This window comes from Populus nigra, chromosome 15, assembly GCF_951802175.1.
Source record: "Populus nigra chromosome 15, ddPopNigr1.1, whole genome shotgun sequence".
Classification (NCBI taxonomy): Eukaryota; Viridiplantae; Streptophyta; class Magnoliopsida; order Malpighiales; family Salicaceae; genus Populus; species Populus nigra.
In genome coordinates this window covers 9,672,502-9,700,039 of record NC_084866.1, presented here as the reverse complement: position 1 = coordinate 9,700,039, position 27,538 = coordinate 9,672,502, and the positions used below count along the sequence as shown (strand labels likewise).

The 27,538-nt window shown below is 33.5% G+C and overlaps 2 protein-coding genes across 4 annotated transcripts; both read left to right on the top strand.

Annotated features, from left to right (window-relative positions):
• Positions 1–2,943: 2,943 nt before the first annotated feature.
• On the top strand, positions 2,944–6,453 carry LOC133674746 (transcription factor bHLH68). Its single transcript, XM_062095963.1, has 9 exons — positions 2,944–3,463; positions 3,749–4,064; positions 4,383–4,457; positions 4,681–4,746; positions 5,023–5,088; positions 5,251–5,307; positions 5,481–5,525; positions 5,782–5,826; positions 6,005–6,453. Exons 1-9 carry the CDS (start codon positions 3,213–3,215, stop codon positions 6,134–6,136), a joined length of 1,053 nt encoding a protein of 350 aa, XP_061951947.1. The 5' UTR covers positions 2,944–3,212; the 3' UTR covers positions 6,137–6,453.
• Positions 6,454–14,895: 8,442 nt separating this feature from the next.
• LOC133674064 (putative E3 ubiquitin-protein ligase LIN-1) lies at positions 14,896–23,376 on the top strand. 3 transcript variants are annotated; one of them, XM_062095025.1, is made up of 15 exons: positions 14,896–15,952; positions 17,137–17,388; positions 17,484–17,569; positions 17,649–18,812; positions 18,927–19,071; positions 19,156–19,413; positions 19,566–19,872; positions 20,280–20,407; positions 20,539–20,655; positions 21,175–21,306; positions 21,757–21,879; positions 22,074–22,184; positions 22,283–22,429; positions 22,581–22,829; positions 22,922–23,376. In XM_062095025.1, exons 1-15 carry the CDS (start codon positions 15,158–15,160, stop codon positions 22,937–22,939), a joined length of 4,032 nt encoding a protein of 1,343 aa, XP_061951009.1. In that variant the 5' UTR covers positions 14,896–15,157; the 3' UTR covers positions 22,940–23,376. The 3 variants fall into 3 exon arrangements, with proteins under 3 accessions (XP_061951009.1, XP_061951011.1, XP_061951010.1); XM_062095027.1 differs by lacking the exon at positions 14,896–15,952 and adding an exon at positions 16,765–16,845; XM_062095026.1 differs by lacking the exon at positions 14,896–15,952 and adding an exon at positions 16,858–16,936.
• Positions 23,377–27,538: the final 4,162 nt, after the last annotated feature.

Below are 27,538 nucleotides of genomic sequence, written 5' to 3'. Positions count from 1 at the left end.
CCCTATATATATATATATATATATATATATATATATATATATATATATATGGAAACTATAATTTGATCGTACATACATGGTATCCCTAGTCAATCCGGCCTTCATATAATTATTAATTGAGTCAACTGAACTTCATACCATAAAATGACAATCGAATAATAATGTCATTTAAGTTAATTAATAAGATTTTGAAGGTTCAAGGCCAGTCCATTAATTAATGAATATATAATTGGAGACTATCTATTTCATCTTTGACCTAAGTCTAAGAAAGATTTAATTCCGTTAATTTACAAATAACTAACACCAAAATTGGCTTCATTAATTTTAACTTCTTCGTATTTAAATAAACTTATTGCATATATAATCACACATATTATGATTGTAAAATTATTTTGATCACGTTTCTAAATATAAAGATAAATTGATAGGAAATGACACACACACACACACATATATATATATATATATATATATATATATATATAGCAAGCTGTTGACGACTTCATAATTATTGATCAAAGCATGACATAATTTTCTTTCGTGGGCATGGACTGTCATGAATAGCATCACAACTTAACGAAAACAGTTAAAATCAAACAATATTTCTCTTATAATTTATTTTATTCAATGAGAAATCCAAATACAAGAATTAATCTCAACAAAAATGCAAGTAAGATTAAGAAGATATATAGTAGTTCCTCATATCTTGCTGACATAAATACTTGAAAAAATTAATGATTATTTGTGATAGGAGTGCTCCGAGGCATTAAAGCAAGGATGAAAAGCAACGATAATTAATAACATATAGTATGATTCTGGGGAAATGGCAATCATTCCTTTTGGAGACCTTAGGATAGGGATCTCCAAACCCAAGATTTTGACCTCTCGAAAAGTGTGATATGTCGACCGTCTCATCTCTCACGGGTCCATTAATCTCACATTTACCACATTCTTAGAAGATTATCCATGTATACCATATACATGTATGTCACCACACCACACACTGCTAGCAGTTCTTATTTTTCCCATCATCCTGACGTACGTAGCTGTCATCCATTCTTCTTTCTTTCTTTTTTTATTTATTTATTTATTATTATTTTTTAACCGTGGATATCCAGACTAACTTATATGTACCTCGATTAATCTCTCGAAATCCTAAAATTAATAATTAGATAAAGCTTCAATGATCCTAAAGTTTGTGATACTCAAACCGATAATTTCTAGAAAATAAACCTGATATGATCCACCCATTATCCCTTCTTCTTTCTTTCATCAGTGGGTGGTCAGTCCCTGATTTTCCTATTCTTTCAGCTATACAATGCAGCTATATATGATATCGCTCTTTATACATAATTGAGCCAGTGTATATTTTGCCCATTTCATAGAATTTTCTACATGCATGGTAGTAAATAGTGCCTAGCTAGTCCATGAAGAGTGAAAGAGTATTTAGCCACGTAGATAAAGAGGCGGCCATAATATATATATATATATATATATATAAAACCTGCTTAGAGACAATTTACTGTTTGCTTCACGACTCGATAAATTCAATCACAAAACCATATTATGACAGAAGAAGAAAAAAACAGAGGAGCATAATAAGAAGAGAAATTACTTTCGGTGCATTTAAATCCTATTAAAGTAACTATGTGTGAGAGTGGGACGTGGAAATGAAATATTAAATGTTAGTTGTGTATATTTACTATAGTTTGACTGTAAACTAGATTTTATTTTTATGGCCAATAATCACTCTATTAATTAGGAAGTCATTCTCAAGGAAAAAAGAAATTTAAGTCATGATTTTATATTGTTGAGTTGCAAGAGATTTTGGGTTTAATTAAATCTTGTTAAGTAAAACTTCAATAAATAATTTTATATTATTCTGTAAATATATTTTCAAATAATTTTTTTTAACTTAAAATAAAAACAAATCTACCATTATCTTGTATTTAGTTTTATTATTTTATTAGAAAGAACCAGGGTGACGAAAATCAAATTCTTGACCGCTTGGTTGTTAAGACTATTATATAACGTGAAAGAAATCCAAAAATTAAACTTATTAGATGAATTCCAATGAATAATTAATTTTATATTATCTTGCATGATGCATTACATTGTATTAACTTATATAAAATGTACATTTAATATCTACAGCTAATAAATCTGTTATACAAGGGAAAGACAACTCATAATATGTTATACCTAGAGAGAGCACACCAAGTCTGAAGCATAATGATATGAAGAGACAAAGGATAATTCAAAATTTAAATTTTCATTGAAATCCTTATATCAATATCAATAACGTAAATTTTTGGATTGAAATTATTTTTTAAGATAATATTAGAGTTTTAATAATCAAATAATTATAAATTCGAGTTCTACTACCTGTATTCTCTCTAATTAAAGTAAAAATTAAGTGCAAGTTAGTTATGAATTTTTATAAATTTTAAGTCTAAATAATTTTTATTTAATGAAATGTATTATCGAATAATTAGATATGACAACGGATATCACAAGTTAAGTTTCTAGTATGTCTATACTATATCTTTATCCAAAATAAATATTCATACCAATTATTCATTGGATTAAAAATTTTTAAATATTTATACCAAACCCATTATATTTTGAGCATCGATCCATTACCTAATTACTATTCACACACACACACCCAAATTATCTAATAAGTTTAAATTAAATTACCATCTGTACAAGTAAAATCCGGTACATTCATAAAGTATGAGCTAAAAAATAAATCACAATAAAACATGATGGAAAAATGGGTACACCTACTGTCATTGTAGTGAAATCATTTTTTTTTTTTTTTTCAGTATTATAAATTAACTAGAGTTCATAATACCTTTTGTGTCCCACTTTGAGCTAAAGCAAAAGCAGAGATAAAGTAGAAAAGAAAAACATACAAAAGAAAGGGGGAAAAAAGAGAGAAGAAAAAAGTAAAGTAATAAAGAAAGGAGGGAGAGAAACAAAGACAGGTTCTCAAACCTCCATGATTTAAATTCTCTCAACAGGAGGACTTTCTTCTATTTAATCCAGAACAGGAAGACCCCTCAAACTTTCTACAAAGACCCTGCTTAGGAGCTTCAAGAAAAGGGAGGAGAAATAAAAAAGAGAGAGATTTATAGCTAGTACAACTAGAGTGAAAGAGATCATCATATATACCAAGGGGGAAAATATATATATTCTGTAGGAAGGCAATGAATAGAGGAGTTTTGCAGAGTTCACCGGTGCAGCAAATGATGGCTGGCAACCCCAACTGGTGGAGCATCAACAATATGAGGCCACCAATAACTCATCATCAACAACCCTCTCCTTTTCTGCCTCCTCCTAGTCTCTTCCCTCAATTCCTACCTTCCATTTCTTCTTCTTCATCATCTTCTCTTCCTCTTCCTTCTTGGAATTATGATAACCCAGATCAGCTTCCAGAGTCATGGAGCCAACTGCTTCTGTAAAGTTCTCCCTGTCTATCTCTCATTCCCACACACACACCTCATAAGTACTCTTGATGCAGCTTTATGGATGTGCTTTATTAATCATACTTGTTCTTGTGGTCTTCTTCTAGACATGTTTGTCATGCTTGTTCTAGTGGTCTTCTTCTAGAAATGTTTGATGGCACTCTTTAATTTCGTCTCTTTCTTTCTAGATCCTGGACAGTTTCTATATATCATGAGTTATACCAAATGAAGAGTGGATATTATGATTTACTTGGGTTTTGTGTGATATGATCTTTTAGGGGTGGATTGGTGTGTGATGAAGACAAGAGCAATATAAGCAATTTTCAAGCAAAGAAGATGGAGAATTGGGAGGAGCAAGTGTTACATCAAGCATCAAGTGCTTCGGTTGTGGATGTCAAGCAAGAAAACTCTGCAAGCAACTACGTGTACGGTGCAAATGAAGATTTCCAGGCAGCTGCAAAACCTACAGCTTGTTCTCAAGTGATACCTGCTTCATCCCCCAAGTCCTGTGTTACCAGTTTCAGCAGTAACATGTTGGATTTCTCTACCAGCAAAGGAGATGGAAGGCATCCACCACCAGATCGATCTTCTGACGTGAGTGAGAGTGGAAAAGGGTTATTTTCCACTGACTTTTCATTAAGAAATCCTATTTATTTTAGGGCTTCAACAGGAATTTGTTCACGTATCCCTTCATGATGGCCAAAATAAATATCCGTTAATTAATTTGAATAGGTTATCCAACAAAGAGAATTCAGAAAACCTTTTATTTTTTTATTTTTTATAAATTCTTCATTCTACATCTAGATTAATGGTTTTGTTAGGTCTCAAACTGTTAATTATATGTATTATAACAGGCTTGAAGCAATCAGATTTGTTATTAAATACTTCTTCTGCTATCTTCCCTTTTGGTAGTGTAACAGCACCGCTACTGGTGGGGCAGTAAAGAAAGCTAGGGTTCAATCTTCTTCAGCCCAACCTACCTTTAAGGTAATGTACACATCTGAAGAGAATCCTCCATCACATAATACACACAGAGCACGCACATGCACAAACATCCGCTGGGGTGGTGGCTGTGTATTTGTCTTTCTTGATTGTCCATTTCTTGAACCACGGTGATTCTTTTAATTAATTTGCATCTTTAATTCTTCATTAAGAGATTAAAGAAGAAGAAGAAAACAATTTTAAGTACATGCATGTTTGAATTCACCAGGTGAGGAAGGAGAAATTAGGTGATAGGATTACCGCTCTTCACCAGCTTGTTTCTCCATTTGGGAAGGTGAGCTTGAATTTCTCTTATTTATTAAAAAATAAATATTGCTAGATCTCGCAGATAAAAAAAGGAATAAAACAAACACAACTCTTTTTATGGATATACATAAAAGGAGATTTTTCCCACTAATAAAAGCTTCCCCTTTTCCTTCATCTTCTGTTTTTCTAATTTACATTATTTATTTATTTATTTTAAGGCTAGAGTTTTCACGTAAACCTAGCTATAAAGAAGACAAGAAATATGACTTTGGATGTTTGTGGTGTGGTATTCTCTCTTTTGCAGACTGACACGGCCTCTGTCTTGTTAGAAGCTATAGGGTACATCAGATTCCTTCAGAGCCAAATTGAGGTGATGTTCCTTTCTTCCTTTTATTTTCACGAACAACCATGAACCAGTGATGGCACCCTGCAAAAGATTTAAGTATTACACAATATTCCTTTAACATTCTTTTAGATATTGAAGTCCTAAATATATATATTCCCTCCTCCTACCCCCTCGAATATATTGCAGGCTCTCAGCTTACCGTACTTGGGCAGTGGATCCACAAATATGAGGCAGCAACAATCTGTAAGAAACTGAGTTTATAAAATTCCATAACTTCTCCACTCCCAAAGCATGAAAAAAAAAAAAAACTCATGCATATATATATATCTGTGGTTATGTCCTTGCATGTGCTTGATATATTCGTTTTCTTAATTATATGATACTTACTGGTTGATGATTGTACATTTTCTTTGTAGGTTCAAGGAGAAAGCAACTGTATATTTCCCGAGGACCCCGGTCAGGTATGCTTTATTGGATCCATTACCTCCTTAAAAGGGTTTGGGAAGCTTGAATTTGAAACCAGAAAGGAAAAGCTACTGCCTTACTAGCTAGTACTGTGCAGTGATTTTTTCCCCCCCTAAAGAATGCTCTAAATGAACATTGCTCTCAGCTTTATGGACGGTTAAAGGCAATCTGAGTTTGCATTTCAAAATTGTAAGATTATATATGCAACCAAGAAAGCTAATAATGCTTTTTCCGTGTTGTTTCTTTGACTAGCTGTTGAATGATAGTTGCATAAAGAGGAAAGGAGCTTCTCAGCAGGTACTTTTTTATTTATTAAAAACCAGCTCTTTCTCACTTTTCCTTTCTAATTTAATAAAGTTTCCCTTCTAATTATCTCGCTACTCTATACTAGTAATTAATCCAACCATATATAATTTAACAAATAAAATATCATTGACATGTTTTCCTTTCTTTGGAACATTGTGTTAATAATCAGGACTCTCACGGGGAGCCAAAGGACCTGAGGAGTAGAGGATTGTGTCTTGTTCCAGTGTCATGCACACTGCAAGTTGGCAGCGACAATGGAGCAGACTACTGGGCTCCCGCTCTTGGAGGGGGGTTCCGATAGGCGGAACAATCTTCTGGTGGGAGGTTTAAGCACACGAGGAGCTTCATAAAATGATATAACATCATTAGCAGTCACTCTGCTCAAATCTAAGGCTGATTGCTCATGATGCTATATGCGGTCTTCGCTATCTGTGTGTGCTCTCTAGTTTGGACCTGAATGTCTTTAATTAGAACACTCTGATTTAAGATCAAGACTTATAATCTATCTATGTTCTTCCTCATTTAGCTGCTACTAAGATCGATGATGCTTTCATGTAAATGCACTACTTCTAGTATGGTTAATCATTTTAATGCTTGTTGCGCACGGATTAAGCAGCATTTCTTGGATCGTTATTAATTGTCAGCATTCCGAATATCAATTCTTTCGTAAATTCTTCAACATTTCTAAAACCCTACTGTAAAAATATCTTCTATATCCAAAAAGCGCACCCATCAAGTTATTTTTATATGTATAAAATCCTAAAAAAAATCTTCGAACAAAAAAGCTCATGTAAAATCTAACTCAAAAGGTGTTATGCACAATCACCGACGTTATTATTTCATCGATAATTTATTAATAGAAATACAAACGGAATAAATCCATTGATATATTTTCAGTGGGAATTTATTTTTTTGCATGCATTTTTTATTTGTAAAACCATTGATTTTTTTTTTATCGATAGAATTAGTAATAAAATATGGAATTACTGACGAGTATTTTTACGACGACGTGGTAATCTTATACCGATAGAAAATACCCATCAATAAATAAAACTGTTAAATATTACAGTGTAAAGAAAGAAAGAAAACTACATAAAAAGATGGCTATAAAGTTTACAATCAGAAGTTAAACAAAACCCAGCAGCTAAAGTCTAGTGTTTGCTTATATCTGTGTATTACTTCTGAACTAATAGCCAAAGCACTTCCTCTAGAGGAGAAACAAAGCAACTCTGTCCAAGATCAGGAAATGGGTATCCTCCCAATTTGGTGTAACCTGATTATTGCATTTTGCCAAAAGTAAAGGATTTCCAAGTCTGAAATAAGCAATCAAAATCCTTTGGAATGACCGCAGAGCTACTCTACCAGCGCATGCATGATCAAAGCAGCTATACTTTTCGGCAGCGTAGGAGCAATTGATTACTATTTTCTGAAAAATCATTGCAAAATGGACATGAGCAGCCTACTTGTTCAATAATTCTATAATTTTAAAGAAAATATCAAGTTGGAAGTTTACAGTGGGCTGCTAACGAAGCAAAAAGCTTCAACCTTTGGTAGAGCTAGAGATTTCTAAACGTATGGAACTATAGGATTACTACTTTATAAAAGTTTTGACGCATACACAAATAATATACGAAAAATAGTAAACATAAGTAACATAATATTCTGATAATTATGTTGAATAAGGTAATACACGGAAAAAAAATTTCATTTAAATTTTTATTATTAAATTATTTTTTCTTAGTAGTCTGCAAAAATATAAATTAAATAACTCTACTTATATTAATCCTAGTTCTATCTCTAAGAGGGAAAAAATCATAACAAATAATTATACAGATTCCTATACTAAATAGGAGAAATATGATTAGCAAGCATAAGATTTGATTTTCTAAACCAAATAAAAAAAAAAACCATCAAAAAATTATTTTTCTAAACAAAATAGAAAAAAAAAATAACTAAGAAAAAAAATTGTTTTTCCTAAAAATATATTTGGCAAACACGCCCTAACATTTTTTCATAGCCTTATTATCTTTTTTTGTTTTTTGCCTAACATGCCTTAGTTTGATTTTTATTAATTTTCATATTTTTGGAGAACTATTTTGCAATTAATTTTGGATCTTTTATACCATTTTTACCCTTTTATATTTAATGTTTGAAATTATAAAATTATATGTAAGATATTTTTTTAATATTAAATAAACTAGTTTTAAAAAAGTAGAAAAACAACAAAAACAAATCCTTCTTAAAATAATATATTTATGTTTTTAAATGCACATGGTCAAATTCTAAGATAACTTTCACACATATGTTTTTTTGTAAATTATAAAATATTTTCTTCATTTATTTAAGAAAAATCATTTAATGGATTTTACAACTAGTTTGTAAATATCCGTTAGGATTTGACCTAGATTTAAAAAAAAAACAAGTTATTTATTTTTAATATCAGGATTTATGAACTTACATGTAAAGTATATTTTTAATATCAGAAAAGGAAAATTAAACTCAAAATAAATAAAATAACCCCCCTCTCTCTCTTTACTTTTAATATTTGAAAATTACAAACTTATACGTAAGACACATTCCTAGTATTAAGGGAAACAAAAATATAAAATATATTTTGACTTTAAAATGGTTAGGTTTGACCCATAAAGCTATGATTCACTTTACTAAGGTGGATATGCTTTAACCAATAGACAAATTAATGGTTATAAAAATACAACAGAGCCTTATTAATAATAAAAACAAATTAATAATGCAACTTACCTTGGGTAGCGTGTATTAGAGGTTATATTGTCTTCCATATACGCAATCAGTCCTCTTATCCAAACTTTATAAACCAGTTAGGGTTTTTAGTGACCAAAACACTGAGTGATGATTTCAAATCTTTAAACCATAAAAGAACAAGAATTCCTTATTCTTTCCACACCTAAATTTAATCCATAAGGATGTTCGTTGTGACATCGTACACATACAACAAGGAGAGAGAAAATGAGAGAGGGGATTGGGGGAGAGAAAAAAAGAGAAAGGAAGACAACGACTAGGATAATTTTTCATACACCACCATCTCCCCCCTCCAAGTATTTTAAGTAGCCATGTTTAAAAGACTTAACTAATAAAGGTATGGGAAATAAAATACTTACTATTTTATACAAGTGATATAATCTTTTTATGGCTTTTGTTATCATATCTATAAGAGAGATAAGAGTTTTCCTACAAGAGAGATAAGAGTATGATAAATTTGTTTATTCCAATAAAGGTAAAGAACATTATTATATAGAAATTCAAGAATACAAAGCATTATGTAAAGAAATGTTACATGGATAGAATACATAACCTCTAATACAAAGCATTTTTGTTGGAGTTATGGAGATTTTAATGGAGACATGAAAATCTCATCATGGATATTTTATTGGAGACATAGAAATTTTCATAGCCACCCAAGTGTTTTAAATAATCATGTTTAAAAGACTTAATTAGTACAAGTATCTGGGAAGAAAATACTTACTATTTTATACAAGTGATGTTACTTTTTTTTATAGCTTTTCATTATCATATTTGCAAGAGAGACAAGTGTTTAACTATAAGGATTATAAGGGTATGATCAGTTTGTTTGTTCCTTTAAAGATAAAGAACATTATTATTTAGAAAGTGGAGAATGTAAAGTAATGTTAACATATTATGTAAGGAGATCTTGCATGGATGGATATCTTTGTTAAAGCTAAAGATATTTTTATGTAGATATGGAGATCTTACCATAAAGATTATTGGATACATAAAGAAATTATCCAGATATGTGGAGATTTTAGTAGAAAGATTTTATTGGAGATCTTATTGTGGAGTTTTTATTGGAGACATGAAGACTTATTTAGAGATATGAATGATTTGTTTGGAGACTCAAAGATTACATTGGAGACATAGAGGAACACTATTGCTTTTATTAAAAAATAAAATATTTTCTCATATAGCTAGAGATATAATTTCTAGTTTTTATTTGATCTCGAATAATGCATCATATGGATCTTTCTCAATAATAAAAATCTAAAATCAAGCTAAAATATGCAATGTTTAGGGACATCTCACTAACTCACTAGTGATTCAATCAGATAGATAAGGATATATCTGTAACATAGATTTTCTCTTGGTTCTAATTAAGCAAGGGGTGAATCCTACTGAATTCTACTAAGGTTAGACAAAGTTTAAAGTTCAATTCTTATCAAAGTTTAAAACTTTAAATATTGTTTTAAATATAAGAATTGACCCATATAGATTGTCTAAAAGATTATCTCCTAAATACTTTTCTAAATATTAGGGTTTAACCCATACAAACTTTCAAAAATTTTCCTAAAAGCTTTAGACCATGCATGACATTTTTTACTATGGGCGTTGGACTCATACATACCACATAAGTCAACATAGAAATGAAACATAAAAATAAAGATTATAAAATGAAAAGCATTATATAAGGATAAACCCTACATGACTGGGGTTGTTTACATGACTAAAGAGAGACGAGGAGCTAAGGCTTAGACATCTAGGCCAGGCTCTTAAGCTAGATATTCCTCATATTGAGCAGATGCAGCCTTGGTAGGGAAAATGTCAACAAAGTCTGGCATAAAAACTAAATAGAAGGAAACACTAAAGTTCACTTATATTCCTCTTGATTAATTGAAGAAATTATACATGTTGGATATGGCAAGGAAGATCTTATCCCCAATCATCTCAGATAAAACTATAGACCCTGGAAAAATTCCTTGAACTCCTGAGAAGATTTCCTCAAAGCCTTCAATTACGTCTAAGAGCTCTAAGCTTGTTTTCTAGAAGTGAGGAGCTCAACCCTTAGACTATCTTGAGTGGTCGTCACCTCGAGGATCCCTTGTTTTAGGGGATCCCTTTCATTTTGAGCAATCTGAAGCTACCTTTCGGTATAGCTCAACTGAAAGACAACACCCTGCATTTTATCCTTCTAATAGGCATATGCCACATTGATTGAGGCTCTTCAATTCAGCCTTAACAATAGCTTTCTCCTCCCTTAGTTGTTGGAGGGCAGTCTGGTCTACTTTATGTTTGGTAATGGCCTTCTTTACATAGTTTTTCTTAGGTATCCAGTGCCTCTTAGAATGAGTGCATATCATGAAAGTCTATGAAAAATAGGATTGTTAGAAACAATAATCATAAAACCAAACTAAAAATATTAAACGAAAGATTTCCTTACATTAAAAGCCATTTTTTTAAGATTCATATAGTAGTTTTAGATCTCATCAGATATCACTAAGATGGCTAAAGGAATAATAAAAATTCTCTTCAACTGTTTCACCACTTTGAGGCCAGCCTCTCCAAAGCCAGATCTCCTACCAACAACAAGCTTCATGGCCAAACTCTCCTTTTTAGTTAGGGTGAGGAAACTAAAAGGAGCTTAACCAAAAACAAGTTAGGTTGGTAAAACATCCTCAAACCTCTATTTAGTGTTTTTAAAAACACCTTAGGTAGAGGGCCTAATAAATGTAGCCTCTACAACCAATATTAGAGGTGAAGGTAATGGATTATTGTCACATAACCCTTTATAATCGAGGCTGGAACACCAGTTTTAGATTTAACTCTTTTTGCATCCATTTTGTTATGAAAAAAAATAAAGAAGTTTTTTGGTACGAAATACCTAGAAAGACATTTTTCTTCTCAAATTAGGGAAAATTTAGGCTAGGGATTCTTCAACAAAATTGTTTTTCAGAAGTTACAAAGAGTTAAATTAAATGAAAAGATGGAAGCGAGAATTACTAGGGTTATAAAGGAAACAATATTTCACCCTTACTATTGGATGAATGGCCTTTCATGTCATCTCAGATCTCCAGAAATCTATTTAATTATTGCATTGAATACACCATCATTTTGTTTTCCAAATGACACTTTTTTTAAAGGCAGACCATCTTACAACGTTGAATCTCAACAATTCTATGTGAGACATAAAAATTATATGGGAAATGTAAAAGGTCTTTTTGTTCATTAATAAGAATGAGTCACATGGCCACAAAGAATCCCAATATTTCTGCATGGGACAAATAAATCTCGTGAGGAACGTAAAAAGGTCTTTCATTGATGGGATAAATAACTCTCAAGTAAAAAAAAAAAAACTCTCATTAAAGCTGGTAACCTTTTAAATCTTTTCGTATTAAAATATAAAGACTTGAATTGATGGATCATCATGTTTTATATATGTTATTTTTGCTCAAGTCCATGTTTAAAAGGGTTAAAAGCATAACAATAACCCAACATCCTCGGCCTCAGCTACGTGTTAAACCCAAATACATATGAGTTTTGTGAGCTACCAATCTAACATTCTTGAACACAACTATACGTTGAGCCCAGGTACATGTAGGTCTGGCAAACTGCCAAACCCAACATCCTTTGGCTCAGCATCATGCCAAACCTAAATGGATAAAGAATTAACAATCTTTTTATGCCCTATATAAGGCCACAAGACTTTGTTTGTATATTCTTATGACCTTTAAAATATTAAGGTCAATGATACTTATCTCTCAACATCTTTAGGTGTATACAAGTCTTATAAAGACCTACCACATTTCCATCAATATTAATGATGTGTTCCTCATTGATGCTATAAAAAAAATTACTTTTTTGTCCCTCCCCTCTACAAAAGAACAAGACTCATGGGCTATATATATATATATATATATATATATATATACCCTACGAATCCTTCAAACACGAGGTTTAAAATCTTTATTCTCTATTATATGCATATTTTTAGAGCATCTATTTCTTAAATATTATTGTACCCTCTCTCTAAAAATATATTTAGTTAAGCATCTGAAAGTCTTCAAATATATAAAAGAAGACTTTTTGTATGTACCAGCCACCAGCTATCTTGGTTTACCAACTACCTTAGTTAAGGAGAATGAGTCAAATTTCTAGAACCAAGAGATTAACTGATTATCTAATACATAAACATTGCTTCTAAGATATTTGGATTTTTGGAACATCATCAGATTCTATATTATTTTTCATTAAAGCACATGATTTAACATAACCATATATCAATTTCCAAAAATTAAGAGAAGTATCTAAAGAATTGCATCAACGGTTCATAAACACCAAAATCTAGATAGTTAGAAGCACACATGCACATAAAATTCAGTAGTATATAGCCGTAAAATTACGGCATATACTCGAAAGTTCAAGATCCAACCCTACTAAACTTCTATTCATTTTTCTTATTGAAAGTATGTTATAAATTAACAAATCAAACATGTTATTTAGATTAAAAAAACAAGTAACAATATGTGTTGATACCATTGTTGGAAACAATAGCAATAGAAAAAAAAAATATAATCATGTAACAAGAAACTTGCATCACTATTCTAAGCATGATCACAATAAATAATAAAGAATCATGTTTTTTGTTCAAAAATTAGTAAAGGGTTTTTTTTGTGAATCTCTTCTTGATCTCTTTAACAAAAATACATTATTTTCTCTTTCTTACTTTGTTGTTGTTTATATATATATATAAGTGAGTTACAACCTCTAGCAATTATTGTCAAATACAACTCTTCATTATTTTTTCATAAATTATTTTAGTAATATAAATAATATTAATATGGGTCAGGTTGCCTATTATGAGCTGCCTAAATCCATTTTTTTCTTCATTTATATATATATAAAAAAATATGGCCAAATATTAATTAACCTTAGAAATAATATAATAGACCATTTTAATTAAAACCTACATCAACACCGGCACAAATCAAGATCCACAATCACAACAATTGTGTTTAATATTTGTGGTGGTTGTGCCAGGCACATGATATTGTGATCCTTGTTCTATTGAGTTTGAGGCAACAATGGTTACTAGCACTTGTGGTGATATGGGTTGATTTAGTGTGTGTTTGGTATTATTATTATTTTTATTCGAGGAAACCCCACCTCCCGGAAAGCGCACTTTGTAGGTCCAGGTGACCGAGTAAAACCTTGGTTGTACCAGACTCGAGCTCAAGACCTGCTGTGCAGATCTCAAACTCTTTGCCATCATGCTACGTCCCTTGGGGACAAAGGTGTTTGACATAAAACAATACGTTTAACTGCGGAGTTCTAATGTGATCCGGTGCATTAGTGCTGGTATGATCGCACTCGTGTGTTTGATATTGTGTTAAATAGTATTTTCAAAAGTATTTTTTTAATTGAAAAAATATTAAAATCATTGAAAAGCATTTAAAAAAATATTAATTTGATATTGTTTTTAGAAAAAAATAATTTAAAAATATATTTAAAGCAAAAACTACCACAATGACAAACACCTGGATTCAAGACTTGATTACTTTTTTTCTCTTATTTTTGCTCATGATAATATATTTAGTTTGGTATTTCAAATTGGTTTCTTATGTCAATTATTTTACCAACATTTTATTTTAATCTCAAATTTCTCACGATCCTGTGTTTTAAAAATCAATTTATGCTAATATTTGTTTTCAATCTAGACCTCAGTCTTCCGGCTGAAAACTGGACTGTACGTACCAAGTCAGAAACAGGAAGCATGTTTCTTTCCCTTTTTTTTTAAATAAGAAATCGGAAACTATCATAGCAATTTCTTAATCATCTTAACATTTTCCCGATCCATGTTTCCTGTCCGTATATATAATATGATAACTTAATGCAACAATGGTAACCAGAACGTCAACTGCTTGCTATGACTGAATCAAAGTATGAAATTTATATATTGCTCCAACCTGTACATGGTGAATAGAAAAGGCTTGCAAATTTGGCAGATAAAATAAATCCAAGAAAGGCATGGCCCAGCCAAGAATTTCATGTAAAATGCTTTGAATCTTTGATGCTCTATGGAAGAAACATCGATAGACAAGTGGAACACAAGAAGATAGCTACGCAAACTTGGATACACTGTAGAGCTACAGCCTAATATGGTCATCAGGCCGGCCAGGGCGGCAGAGGGTCCCTCTCTTGCATTCCGGTTCTCTCTTTGCCGCCAAAATTCAAAGCTAATTAAATTATAATGGAATCCTTGTTTTGTTTTCCTGGTGAAATAGAAAAATCAGAGAGTGGAAACTGAATACAGAAATTTGTCTCTTCTTGCTTCAATCACCAATCATTTACAAGGGCCGTCCCGTTTTTTTTTTCTTTTAAAGAAGAATGAATTAAATCTTTGTGAGGGAGTGAGTATTTTTGGTTTGAGTCTAGCAGAATTTGGTTTGTGCTAATTCTTGAGAAATCGTGATCAAAAGTCGTTCTTATGGTGTCGTAGTGGTGTTGTTCTGGGTGGTTTGCTTTCAAAATTAATATTTACAATAATATTTTTAACATGGCAACCACCACAGCGTCCCAAATCCTCCACCACACCACTGCCTTCCTCTCCGAAACCCTCTCCCAACCTCATGACCACCGCCACCATCTTCTCTCCACTCTCCGCCGCGAAGCCCCATCATCCAACAAAACCACCACCATCAAACCTCTGAATTTAGCAGTTGACAATCTCGAAAACGCCATCTCTACTACCAATCCTTCCATTCGATCATCTTCTCTACGCCTCGCCCAAAAGGTTCTCCTCTCGTATCCGGATTCCCTCCTTTCCTCCTTACTTCTCTCTCTCATCTACACCCTCAACAACCGGCCCACCAATGCCTCCATAAGTCTCCTTAACATCTTCCATCTAGACCCTTCATTGGCTCGATCACAGATTGCTCCTGTTCTCTTTGAGGAGCTGTTTTTAGTCCATCTTCTACCAGTTCTTCGATGGTTTAATGAGCAAAGATCAAGGATTTTGTCCTCTTTAACATTGGATAGGGGTTATGATAGTGATGAAAATTCAATAGGTGATGTTTCAATTGTTGTTCCTTGTACGAAGTTGCTGTCAAAGATGAGTGGTGATCAAGCATTGGAGTTGAAGGAGTTAGAAAGCATATACGAGGAGGTTATTGATGAGAATTGCAAAGTTTTTGCCAAGTATTTTAAGGAGGTTGTAACCAACGGTGATGAAAATAGAATGATAACGCCACCATCGGTGATCTTGAAGGAGTTGGGGAAAGTTGATAAATCTGAAGTGAGTGATGAAATTAGCAAGATGGAGGAACTCGGCTTTATGAATGGACGGTACAATGTAATGCTCCATTTTCCTTTTCATGGATTATACATTTTCTCTGTCTGCTTTAAATTCTTACACCTTTTGCTTTTTCAAACTTTGACTAATTAAAGAAAGGGCTGGTAACTTTTCATTTCAGCAATTTCGCTCAAATTAATTTTACAAAAAAACTAAATCTGTGTAAAAAAGATGTTCCAAGTTCAATGAATCTCTTCGATGTACATGTATGAGAGGTTCCAATGAACAGAGGAACCGCATGCAAGTCCTGGCATTTCTTTTATTTTATCAGACCAACATTATCACCCAAGTTACTGGTGTTAGCCTATCGCTTGCATGCACTATTTGTGCTGCTGCTGATACAAATTGCTATCCCAGGTACCGAGGGGAATTGAATCTGTAGCTTTCTAGTCACATTTTGTTTGATATTGTGAAGTTTAAACTCCATGTTATGTTTGTGTCAAGAATTTAATGATTTGATGTGCTTTTTGGGGGGCAATAATGGTTTGATAAACAAAATCAAACTGGTCAAACTCCATGTTAGATTCGAAAAGTCGTGGAAAATTCCTCGAGTTACACGGATTCCCCCCCTTCGTATTTCATCTATTAGATTAGATATTGAGATTGTTTTTCAATTCAGCTTATAACATGGTGTCCGAATGCGTCAAACTTTAAGATGAGAGAAATGGGGAAAAATTATTGAGTTCTAATAAAAAAAATTAATTGTATGAGCTGGTATGCCTAACCCTTTTTGGAGTATTTGATTCCTGGACCACATGTTGAATTTTAGCTCAAAAATAAATGGTTGTAATTAAGGCATAAAACATTATCAATATTTAATAGCGTGAAGTGGAAGTGAATCGTTTACTTTCTCACATGTGAAATGCACCGGTTTAGGGAAATTCCATCTTTAGGTAAGCCTCCTGTATGCAAAAATTTTGTGAATACAGTAGGTCATTATTTTCTGGATTGTTTGAATTATCCAGGCTCCAATTTGCAGAAATGGTCTGTTGTCATAACCTACTGGTTTTCCTGTCCCAAAAAGTCTATCTTTTTCATTCGTTATTAATTGGCAATTACTGAATGAATGATTGGATATTTTAGCAGCATTTTTTACAAAGTCAAACTTTAGTTGAGGTCTTGACAATTCCAAGTTTAGTTTCATTTTCTGAAGTTATCAGTCTTTTTTTCTCCTCTTCTTGCAGCCAATGTGGACTGAAGGAGAAAGATCTGTTGATTTCCTTAGTTTTAGCGGGGCTAGCAAATCCAAGTATTCTTCACCATCCTATCCTCAAAGGGTCTCTCCAGAGACCATAAAAAATATCAGCTGTAGAAGATCGACAGCATTTCCCACTTCGTTAAATTCTGATTCTGAGCCTGAGTTGTCTTTAGAAGACAATATGGCCTCTTCTGGTGCATCTTCTTCTTGTTGTTCGGAATCCGAAGCTGAAATTGAGGTAATCGATAACAACAAGGGGATAGATTCTCAACTCTGGATTGACTAACCTATGCCGTTGTTTCAGTTTTAAATCTTGTGTGTCATGTCTTGTAGGAAAACAACAGAACAATGGCATTGTTTGAGCCTACACAAAGCGAAACCCAAAAACAAAAGCAGCCTACCGTTGCAGATTTCAGTAGGTATGTTTTGTATGGAAAACCATTCATCATTGTAGTCTTCGCTTCAGTTTTATCACATTTGGACTCTCTCTGTCACCAGTACTTCTTCAGAACATTCAATGGCCGATACAGATATCTCACCTGGCGGAGGAAAACATACCCCTCCCAAGGACTTCGTCTGTCCGATAACAAGTCATATATTTGATGATCCAGTGACTCTTGAGACAGGACAGACTTATGAACGGAGGGCGATCCAAGAATGGCTTGAAAGAGGAAACTCAACATGCCCAATCACACGGCAGAAGTTGAATTGCACCCAGCTACCTAAAACAAACTATGTGCTCAAAAGGCTTATAGCAAGCTGGAAAGAACAGAATCCTGCAGGTATGGGCTCCATTCCACCAGAAACTCAACAGAAGAAGACAGAGCCAAGCTTCATGTCAAAAGAAATTCCTTCAAGTACTTCACCAAATAGTGTCATTATCCAGACGACCATTGATGGCACAATCAGTGAGCTGAGACTTGCCATTACAAATCTTTGTATGTCAGAAATTTTGAATGAGTCCGAAATGGCTGTTCTTCAAATAGAGAGATTTTGGCTGGAGGCAGCCATGGAATTTGATATTCAAAGTATGCTTTCCAAACCTCCCGTTATCAATGGATTTGTGGAGGTCCTTCTCAATTCTGCTGATCCTCTTGTACTGAAAGCAACAATTTTTCTCTTGTCTGAGTTGGGTTCGAGAGACAAAGGTGTAATCCACACACTTACAAGAGTTGATTCTGACGTGGACTGCATTGTGGCCCTCTTCAAGAAGGGTTTGCTGGAGGCTGTTGTTTTGATATATCTATTAAGGCCCCCTACCATGAGCCTACTTGAGATGGACATGGTCGAATCCCTCCTAACAGCCATTAAGAATAAAGAGGATGATATGCTTAAGATGTGTTTGAAACCAAAAACAGCATCAGTGCTTTTATTGGGACAGATCCTTGGTAGCAGTGAAGATAGTATTATTTCTTCAATTGCCAATGCCATTATCTCAACAAAAGTGATCGAAAGTATTATTGACAGCTTGCAAGCTGAGCAGACGGAGAGGATTGCAGCAGTTGGGATCTTATTGAAATGCATGCTGGAGGATGGGAAATGCAGAAACACCGTTGCGGATAAAGCTGAGTTAGCCCCTGTTTTGGACAGCTTCATGAGTGCAAGTGATGGCGAGAGATTTGAGATTGTTCAGTTCCTCTATGAATTAGTCAAATTAAACAGGTAATTTTAACTCAAGTTTGCCTTTGTATGTGTAATCATTTGAATTTGATATCTTTGTGATAAATCTTTGAAGTATGCAGCAAAGAGGAAAATTTGATCTTAATTTTTCTATAGGAGGACATTTAATGAGCAAATTCTTCACATCATTAAGGATGAAGGGGAATTTTGTTCAATGCACATCTTCCTAAGTTATTTACAGGTTACTCTTCCAGATCAATCTCCTGTAGTGGCTGGTCTCCTGCTCCAACTTGATCTTCTGGTATGATGCCATCATTTTAAGTGATAAATATGCTGTCCTAGCTTCTTTGACCTAATGACAAATATATTGGTGTCTACTCTGTAGGCTGAGCCGAGAAAGATGAGTATATATCGTGAAGAAGCAATAGAGAGCCTCATTTCAAGCCTCAGGAATTCTGAATTTCCTGCTGCTCAAATAGCAGCTGCGGAGACGATTGTGTCATTGCAAGGGAGGTTCACTGTCTCTGGAAAGTCCCTAACCCGAGCTTTTCTTCTGAAACAAGCTGGACATGGAAAAATTTACAAAAATCTTATGCGAATGGAGCAACTCGGAAAACTTTCTGGGGAAATTGAAGAAAACTTGGTCAGTTCTATGAACTATTGAGCAACATTTCTTTATTTATTTCCATTTATCATTTAGGGCTGCGCATGCTTTTCCTCGGCAGTTTAAGACACCGTATCGTCCATGCTCTCTACTTAGTCTAAATCATTTTACCACTTCCATTGCATCAATAGGAAGAAGAGAAGGCAGCTGAAGAATGGGAAAGAAAAATGGCCTTTGCTCTAGTAAGCTATGAGTTTGGTCTCCTCTTTGAAGCTTTAGCAGAAGGCATGAGGAGTAGATGTGCAGAGTTACGTTCAGCATGCTTTGTGTCAGCAACTTGGCTTGTACATATGCTTGGCATTCTTCCAGACACAGGGATACGAGCAGCAGCTCGAGTTTGCTTTCTCAAGCTCCTCATTGAAATATTCACGTCTTCGAAGGACATTGAACACAAAGTCCTTTCATTGCTGGCTCTAAACAGCTTCATCAAGGACCCTGGTATGCAGCAAGCTCTGGAACAAGACAGTTTGAATTCCTACTCATTTTAGGTCCCTGCACTCAAACAATGCAAACACTCTTACCAGATTCTTTAAAAAAAAGGGGCTCAAAATTTTATGAATTCTTTTGCATGTTTGGGACATGCTATCTGGTTGCAAGTCACTACAAAGAAGATTGCAGAAGGCTAAGAAGTTCTTATAGCATTATGGAAGAGAAATACTATAACTATCTTAAAAATGATTCCATTGGACGTTAAATAAATCACTGTAGAATTCAGATGCAGTGGGAAAACACTGATTTACTTTTGACAACGGTTTTGCGGAATTGTTTTATTTTAATCCATTGCTTCTGAATTATACGTATTGATGAACTTTAGAAACTTACATGCTTGAAATTCTGAATTACAGAGGGGCTGCATGACCTTACTTCATCCATGAAAGATATTAAGAAAGATCTGAGAGAGCTTAGAAAATCTTCATCCTTGGCAGTTGAAATTCTAAAAGTTCTCTCAGCTGGCCATGACTCTAGTATTGCTGTAAGTTTGTCGATCCAGAAAGTTGAAAATATCTTAATTGTACATACTTTGCTCTCTGTTTCTCTTCTCCTACTTGAAAAGAATAAAAAATAAATAAAGAGAACTAACTATCCGTGCTTGTTGGACAACAGGAATTATGGACTCATAATGAATTAGTTCAAGTAGATTGCAGTGAGAATGGAGAAGTGCTTTCAATTACTTTCTACAATGACAATATATTTTCTGGACATTCAGATGGAACTATAAAGGTACCTCATCAAACCAGGTTCATTTTCTTTCGGCATAAATATACAGAATCTAGATCACAACATGAAGATGGTGTGCGTGTAAATAAATCAGTAAGTGCGTGTCAGCACATTGTTTGATCTCAGTAATGACTGTAGAAATATGGTTCGGAACCAGATGTACGTGCAAATGTGATATGGAGCATATTTTCATCTCAGCAATGACTTGGAATCAGACAGCGTATCCACAGTACAGATGAATAACTTTAGGGGAGTAGACCTCAGGTTGTTGCAAGTATTCATCTGTAGTGCGGAAAGAAATGAAACGGCAACTCATTCCATTCCATAGAATCTGCCATAGTTTATATGCTTTGTCTCAATGGAGAGAGTGAATAACTTGTGTCCCCCCTAGTTTTTCTCTAGTACATGGTTAAACAGAATAGTAATCAGAGTCTAATACTAGTGCTTGGAAGATGATTGTGATGTTTGTCAAATAGTAGATGACATGATAATCTAATGACATTCTATTTTCTATTTCTGAAGGTTTGGACTGGTAAAGGTAGCATTCTTCATCTCATCCAAGAAATTCGAGAACACACCAAGGCTGTCACTAGCTTGGCAGTTTTACAGCCGGGAGAAAAATTATACAGTGGTTCACTGGATAGAACTGCAAGGGTACGATGCTCTTATAACTCTCTAAATTAATTTTGGTTAATGGAATAAAATTAGTAGATGGCAGTTACTCTAGATGAACATCAACCCAGAGACATGGTTGAAAGTTGAAACCAGCAAGACCTCATTAAATCTTCATCCCTTGAAGAAGTTAAACGGAGAGGGAAAAAAAAAAAAGCAACCTTCATACAAATAAATATGCCAGAAGGTGGTGTCTCAAAATCTGCATGACAAAACTAGTTGCGATATATAACTTGATTTCTTGCTCGTGTACTTGTCACCTCCAAAGAGCTTATCCTACAGTTACAGTTATTCACTCCAATTCTTAGCATCACAGATGTCCCTTTGGCCATTAAAGGGCTCTCACTTCAATGGGAGTACGGTGTTGTATGCAAAATTTGCAAAAGCTGATTCGACTTCTAGGCTTGAATGTTTCTTAATTGTGACGAACAGGTATGGTCTATTGGCAACGAATCTTTGACTTGTGTACAAGTACATGATATGAAGGACCAGGTTCATAATTTAGTGGTAGCCAATGGCATTTGTTGCTTCATTCCACAAGGAGCTGGTGTCAAGGTAACATATAAATGCTTCCATATTTTCTACTGCTTGCTGTTTTCGTTTCTGCATAATTAATTATAAATGCTTCCTGCCTTCTCTTTTTGATACTCTCTCTATTTGCTTCTAAGGAAGTGGCATATATGTGCAACTAGAAACAGGATTCTTGTCAAAAAGAAGAAGCTGAAAAACAGTATACTGTTTTGTCTCAGGTTCACTCATGGAATGGAGGGTCCAAATTATTGAATCCAAATAAATATGTAAAGTGCTTGTCTCTAGTACATGGAAAACTATACTGTGGATGCCAAGATAGTAGTATTCAGGTATCAGAACTTGAGCAGCCTATTATCTCCATTAATACATCCCCAGTTCTGATGTCTTTCCTTTTCAGTGATAAATGTAAAGGTATTTTGGTTTTCAGGAAATTGATTTGACAACAGGAACACTTGCTACCATTCAACATGGATCTAGAAAACTGCTAGGAAAAACAAACCCAATCCATGCACTTCAAGTTCAAAATGGACTGATTTATTCAGCCAGCTCACCCTTTGATGGAGCAGCAGTGAAGGTATCTCTCTTTCAAAAAGACAACAGAAGTAAAAAATTTGCCCCTTTCACCAAATTTCTGGCTTCTCCCATGCTCCTACACTTGCACATCATTAGATTAAATGTTTTATTTTTATTATACTAACTGTATGTAACTTTCTTTGCTGGCAAAGATTTGGAATGCATCCAATTATGGTCTGGTTGGCTCACTACCTTCTATACTCGAAGTGCGGTCTATGGCCATAAGCTCAGATCTCATTTACGTGGGCTGTAAGGCAGGAACTGTTGAGATTTGGGATAGAAAGAAACAACAAAATAGAGTTGAAATACTACAGACAGGTACAAATGATAAGGTTCTTTGCATGGCTCTGAATGCCAACGAAGATGTGTTGGTGATTGGCACTTCAACTGGCCAGATTCAGGTAAAATTCACAAGTACAACACAGTAATATTGCTAGATCCGGCTCTTTTTTACTTTCTATTGTAACAATTAAACCTACTTATTGTTTTGCAGGCATGGGGTCTTAGCTAGAAATGGAGGCTGCTATATATTATTTACAAATGACAGTTTTTCACCAAAACAAAACGAACGACCAAGAACTTAATTATTTGAAAATTCTTTCGCATGATTCAAATAAACTCCTCCATTTGAGAATTATTCTTGCCACTGTATATAGCTCGAAGAGTAACAGATTTTCTTTTTCCTAACGGAAGATGTCTCTAAAATCTAAGGTGTATAATAGCAGGGTTCGGTGTTGGATAATCGGTTAATTAATTAGTCATGAAAATCTTATTTATTTATTTTAATCAAAATAATTTATAGCTTGTACTTGATATTTGATATTTAGTAGGTTTAGATGGCTTGTAACTAGTACATGCAGAAAAAAAAATTTTGATGGATGTGTGAATTTTTATATACTTAAATAAGTATTCTTTTTTATAGAAATAAAGTATAATAACATTAATGAAGATTCTGAATCTTTATTTTGAATGATTCATGGTGTATATATAGTTCATTAATCTTATCTTTTTATGAAGAGAATGGACTGTAGTGTAACTCTAAATTTATAATATTTTTTAGTTTTATTATAAGTTGAATTTCACTTATTTTATCCAGTAAAAAGATGAAGATACAGTATGTCATGAGAGATTTTAATACACCTAATGGTATTGGAGGAGGGTAAATTTGTTTAATTAAGCTTATTTGTTGAGAAATATATCCTCTAAGATTTTATATAAAAATATATAAAATTAATGACATTAGATTCAGGTATTATGTTTGAATTCATGAGTGTAGCGAATCTGGCTATACTCGAGGTGCGGTGATAAAAATCTTTAGGTTCAACACTCTCAGATAACACACGTCAGGCCAAGCTATTGAGCCTGATAGTACTTGACCCAAACAGTACCAGACTCAAGCGTTAGGTTGGCAGCATTTGCAAGACACACGTGTTGGGTCTAGCACACGCTACCAGAACCATGAGGTGTTTGGGTCTAGCATGCTCTAGACCTAGCATTATTTGAGTCTAGCGTTGGTCAGATTCATCAATCACTTCGGTTTGAATAGTACTAGAACGAGCGCGTCTGAATGGAGACTCGTTTGATAATAGCACGTGTCAACTCAATGCATCCGAGAATATAAAAAAATTATATCTGTATATTTTTTTATTCGATATTTTTTGGAAAAGATATATAAAAATATATTTATAAATCTTGTTTCTTCACTACCCAATGCAGCCTACGGATTAATAATGCACATTTGCAGTATTGGTACTTCCATATCGAGAATGCGGAAAAGGGTAATATTAAGGGGAAAAGGCAGAACATTTGTTCTTTTGGTTTTTCCCCTCTACAAATTGTAGACATATTCTTTATTTATTTTTTCTTTACCTTTAGTTATATCTCTTCGTGTTTCTATTTTCATTTCTTGGAGAATCACTTGAGTCATAAAAGGTTTTTTTTTAATTGTTTTTTAATGATAAAATTACCTAGAAAGAACTCTAGTGCTCTATAATAAGGTTGTCAAAAATATTTTTTTAATACGATATAAAAAATAAAATATAAACTCGAATTATAAAATCATAAATAATTTTTTTAACTAATTATATATTGATAATTCTAGTCAAGAAATTACATTACATTAAAATTTGATAAAATGAGTTAACAATATTATAATCAATGAGTGATATATATATATATATATATAAAATGAGAGAGTATGAATCAATAAATTAATAACATGGAGAAATAAAAAGTCTCAGAATAAAATTTCTCAATACAGGGGAATCACTGAAATGTAGGAAGCACACATAAACCTAGTGACAACCTGGTTGTTCCCATCACAATAAATCTTGATAAACCCCTTTTAAGTTGCAAGCTAATGAGTTTAAATTAGTAATTAACTAACATAAATTCAATAATAAAATAAACCCCTAAACAATGTCTAATGCGCTAGAAAAAATTCAAATTAAAAATAATTATTTAAAATTAATTAAATAAAATAGAATAATAAAAAAAGCATTTATGTTAAAATTCCTCCATGTAGCCTAAATCTTCAATTTTTGCATATTCTTGGCAGATTTGAGTCATGATTTCACACATGTCGTTCTCTTCTGATTTCAAACATGTTGTTCTCTCTCGTTTGGATGAATTATTGGGCCTACGATATATAGTTGGAAAGTTTTAGATGTCTAATTTCTATCCCAACTTTAATCGAAGCAAAATTCCACCAGTAGTTCTAGATATGTCCCAAACATTACACGAAGGTCTTGTTTGACATATTTGACAATATTAGTTTACTAACTTTGATTCTCTGAAATATTATATTTCCTAACTCTATTTGACCTGAAAATTTACCACAATATATGTTTATGTATCTAATATTTTCTTGTAAAATTCCACCTTTATCCAATATACGGCTTGAAACATATGCGCAATCTCGCAAAACTAGTCAACAGACATTTTAAGGACAAATTTGGACCTGACTTAGTTCATATCACAAATTCAGTAAACTCGTAAAATCGGATCGAGTTTACCAATTTTAACGATTTTGCACAAGTTAAGTTTGATTTAGCACGTCAGATACATGTTGACTCGTAAAATCTTATGATTTTACAAGTTATCTCGCGATTTTAACAACCTTGCTCTAGAGTACTCATCACTCATTACTTTTATACATATAATAAATCACAATCACACATTTAAAATTAATGTAATTTTAGTTTTTAGTTCTTTCAAAATCATATAAACCATATCAACTTTAAACATTGTTCTTTCAAGCTTGGTTCTTTAGGGGAAACTCTATTAGAATTGCGGTAGAATATAAAAAAAAATTCTTAGGTTTTTCACCTAATAGAAATGCCAATTATCTTGAAATTATATTTAAAATTTAAGGTCATTATAGTTGGTATCAGAGCCCTGGCTTGGGTTCAGTGGATTTGTAATGGATATTGCTAAATGATAAGTTGTTCTGGGATGGTCTAGATCCATCTCTGGTATGGAAGAGGATTCAGGATACAAATACAAACAATAAATAAGGGGAGGACCCTTTAGCGGATACTACTTTTTATGTGTTGGCACCATCATTTCAATCCAGATATGGAGGGTCATTTGGACTTTGAGATGATATAGCATCTAAACAAGCTAGAGTATCACAGCTAAAAGGTTCAAACTATCAGGGCCAGGCGACTTTTCCCCCACCAATATCATCTACGGGGACCCGTGCTCCCCATATTGACTCTGTTTTCTTAAAACATATTATTCGAGTAATAGTTGTTGGTATGTTTAATGCAACAGCCTTAGAAGCCCTTACAACTCCAACACCCACAGACAGTATGTTCACTTTAGTCTGGATAGTTAAGAATATGAGAGAAGTGGGTTGTAAGCCTTATTTGGGGGAACAGAATGCAAAGACTGCAGGAATATAGATTCAAGAAGTAAAGAAGACCTTGAATCATATTAGAATGTCAAAAGGATTACAAGTGGGTTGTGCCACCTAGTTGTTTTTTGATAGAGTGCAATCTTGATGGGAGAATGTATTATTGAGGAGAGCCACTGAGGAGTTATCTTGGGGTGACTTTAAGATGGAATTTAAGAACAAATTTTACTCTAGATACCACTGTAAAATAAAAGAGCAAGAGTTTTTGGCTCTGAAACAGGGATAGATGTTCGTGTTGGAGTATGAGTGGAGATTCCAAGATTTCTCTATGTTTGGTTCACATTGCATTCCTACTGAGTAGTATTTGATAAAGAGGTTATAAAAAGGTTTTAGACATGAGCTAAAACAAGGATTGATAGCCTTACAATATGCAATTAGAGAATTAATTGAGGCAACTTAGGCTCTAGAGGCGTGTATAAGTGAGGGTCAATAGGATCTATCTATGTTTGGGAAAAAAAAAGATATTGATTTTTCAGATAGACAGCCCCTCTTGAAGAAGAGCAAAAAGGCCAGTTCAGTCAATTTAACAAGAAATGAAGGAATTTTGGGTAGAGATAACCATTAGCTGGGTCTCTCAAATGCACAAGTGAGGGGTTGACTAGAGGACAATCGAACCTAAAGGCCAGTTCTACTAGAGGGTTTTTGGAATGGAAGACCATCATTTATCCTCATTATGTTCATTGTGAGCAAAGACATATGAGGGATTGTTTGGCATCACAAGTCTAGTGGTGGCAGATATGCTATAATTAAATTCTTTGCTTGTATATGCATTAATTAATCCCAGTGCAACATATTCATTTGTAATAAGTAAAATTATAGGAAAATTGGGGGGGGGGGGGAATTTAGTAAAGTAGAAAAAGAATTCATAATTGATATCCCTTTGGGTTAAAGTGTAGATATTGATCGTGTATACAAAAGGATAGGAGCTAGAATTAATGGATGTGAGATAAGAGTATATTTAATACCCCGTTACATGACTTTGAAGTAATATTAGGAATGAAGTGGTTAGGCATGTATAAGGCTCAAAATGGATTGTTTTGTAAAAATTCTAACCCTTCAAGGATTGAATGGTAGGAGAGTAATATTCACAGGAGAAAAAAATATCATACTGAATTGTATAATTTCGGTTATGACTGCTAGGAAGATGATGAGAAAAGGGTGTATGGCTTACCTCACTTATGTGATAGACTCTAA

What these genes read in the sequence shown, in the direction of transcription:
- LOC133674064 (XM_062095025.1), top strand. Translation starts at nt 15,158, where the DNA reads ATGGCAACCACCACAGCGTCCCAAATCCTCCACCACACCACTGCCTTC. An exon ending in CAGCTTCATCAAGGACCCTG is followed by an intron (nt 19,873 to 20,279) that starts GTATGCAGCAAG and finishes TCTGAATTACAG; the next exon opens with AGGGGCTGCATGACCTTACT. An exon ending in ATTCAGATGGAACTATAAAG is followed by an intron (nt 20,656 to 21,174) that starts GTACCTCATCAA and finishes CTATTTCTGAAG; the next exon opens with GTTTGGACTGGTAAAGGTAG.
- LOC133674746 (XM_062095963.1), top strand. Translation starts at nt 3,213, where the DNA reads ATGAATAGAGGAGTTTTGCAGAGTTCACCGGTGCAGCAAATGATGGCT. An exon ending in CACCAGATCGATCTTCTGAC is followed by an intron (nt 4,065 to 4,382) that starts GTGAGTGAGAGT and finishes CCCTTTTGGTAG; the next exon opens with TGTAACAGCACCGCTACTGG. An exon ending in TCCTTCAGAGCCAAATTGAG is followed by an intron (nt 5,089 to 5,250) that starts GTGATGTTCCTT and finishes AATATATTGCAG; the next exon opens with GCTCTCAGCTTACCGTACTT.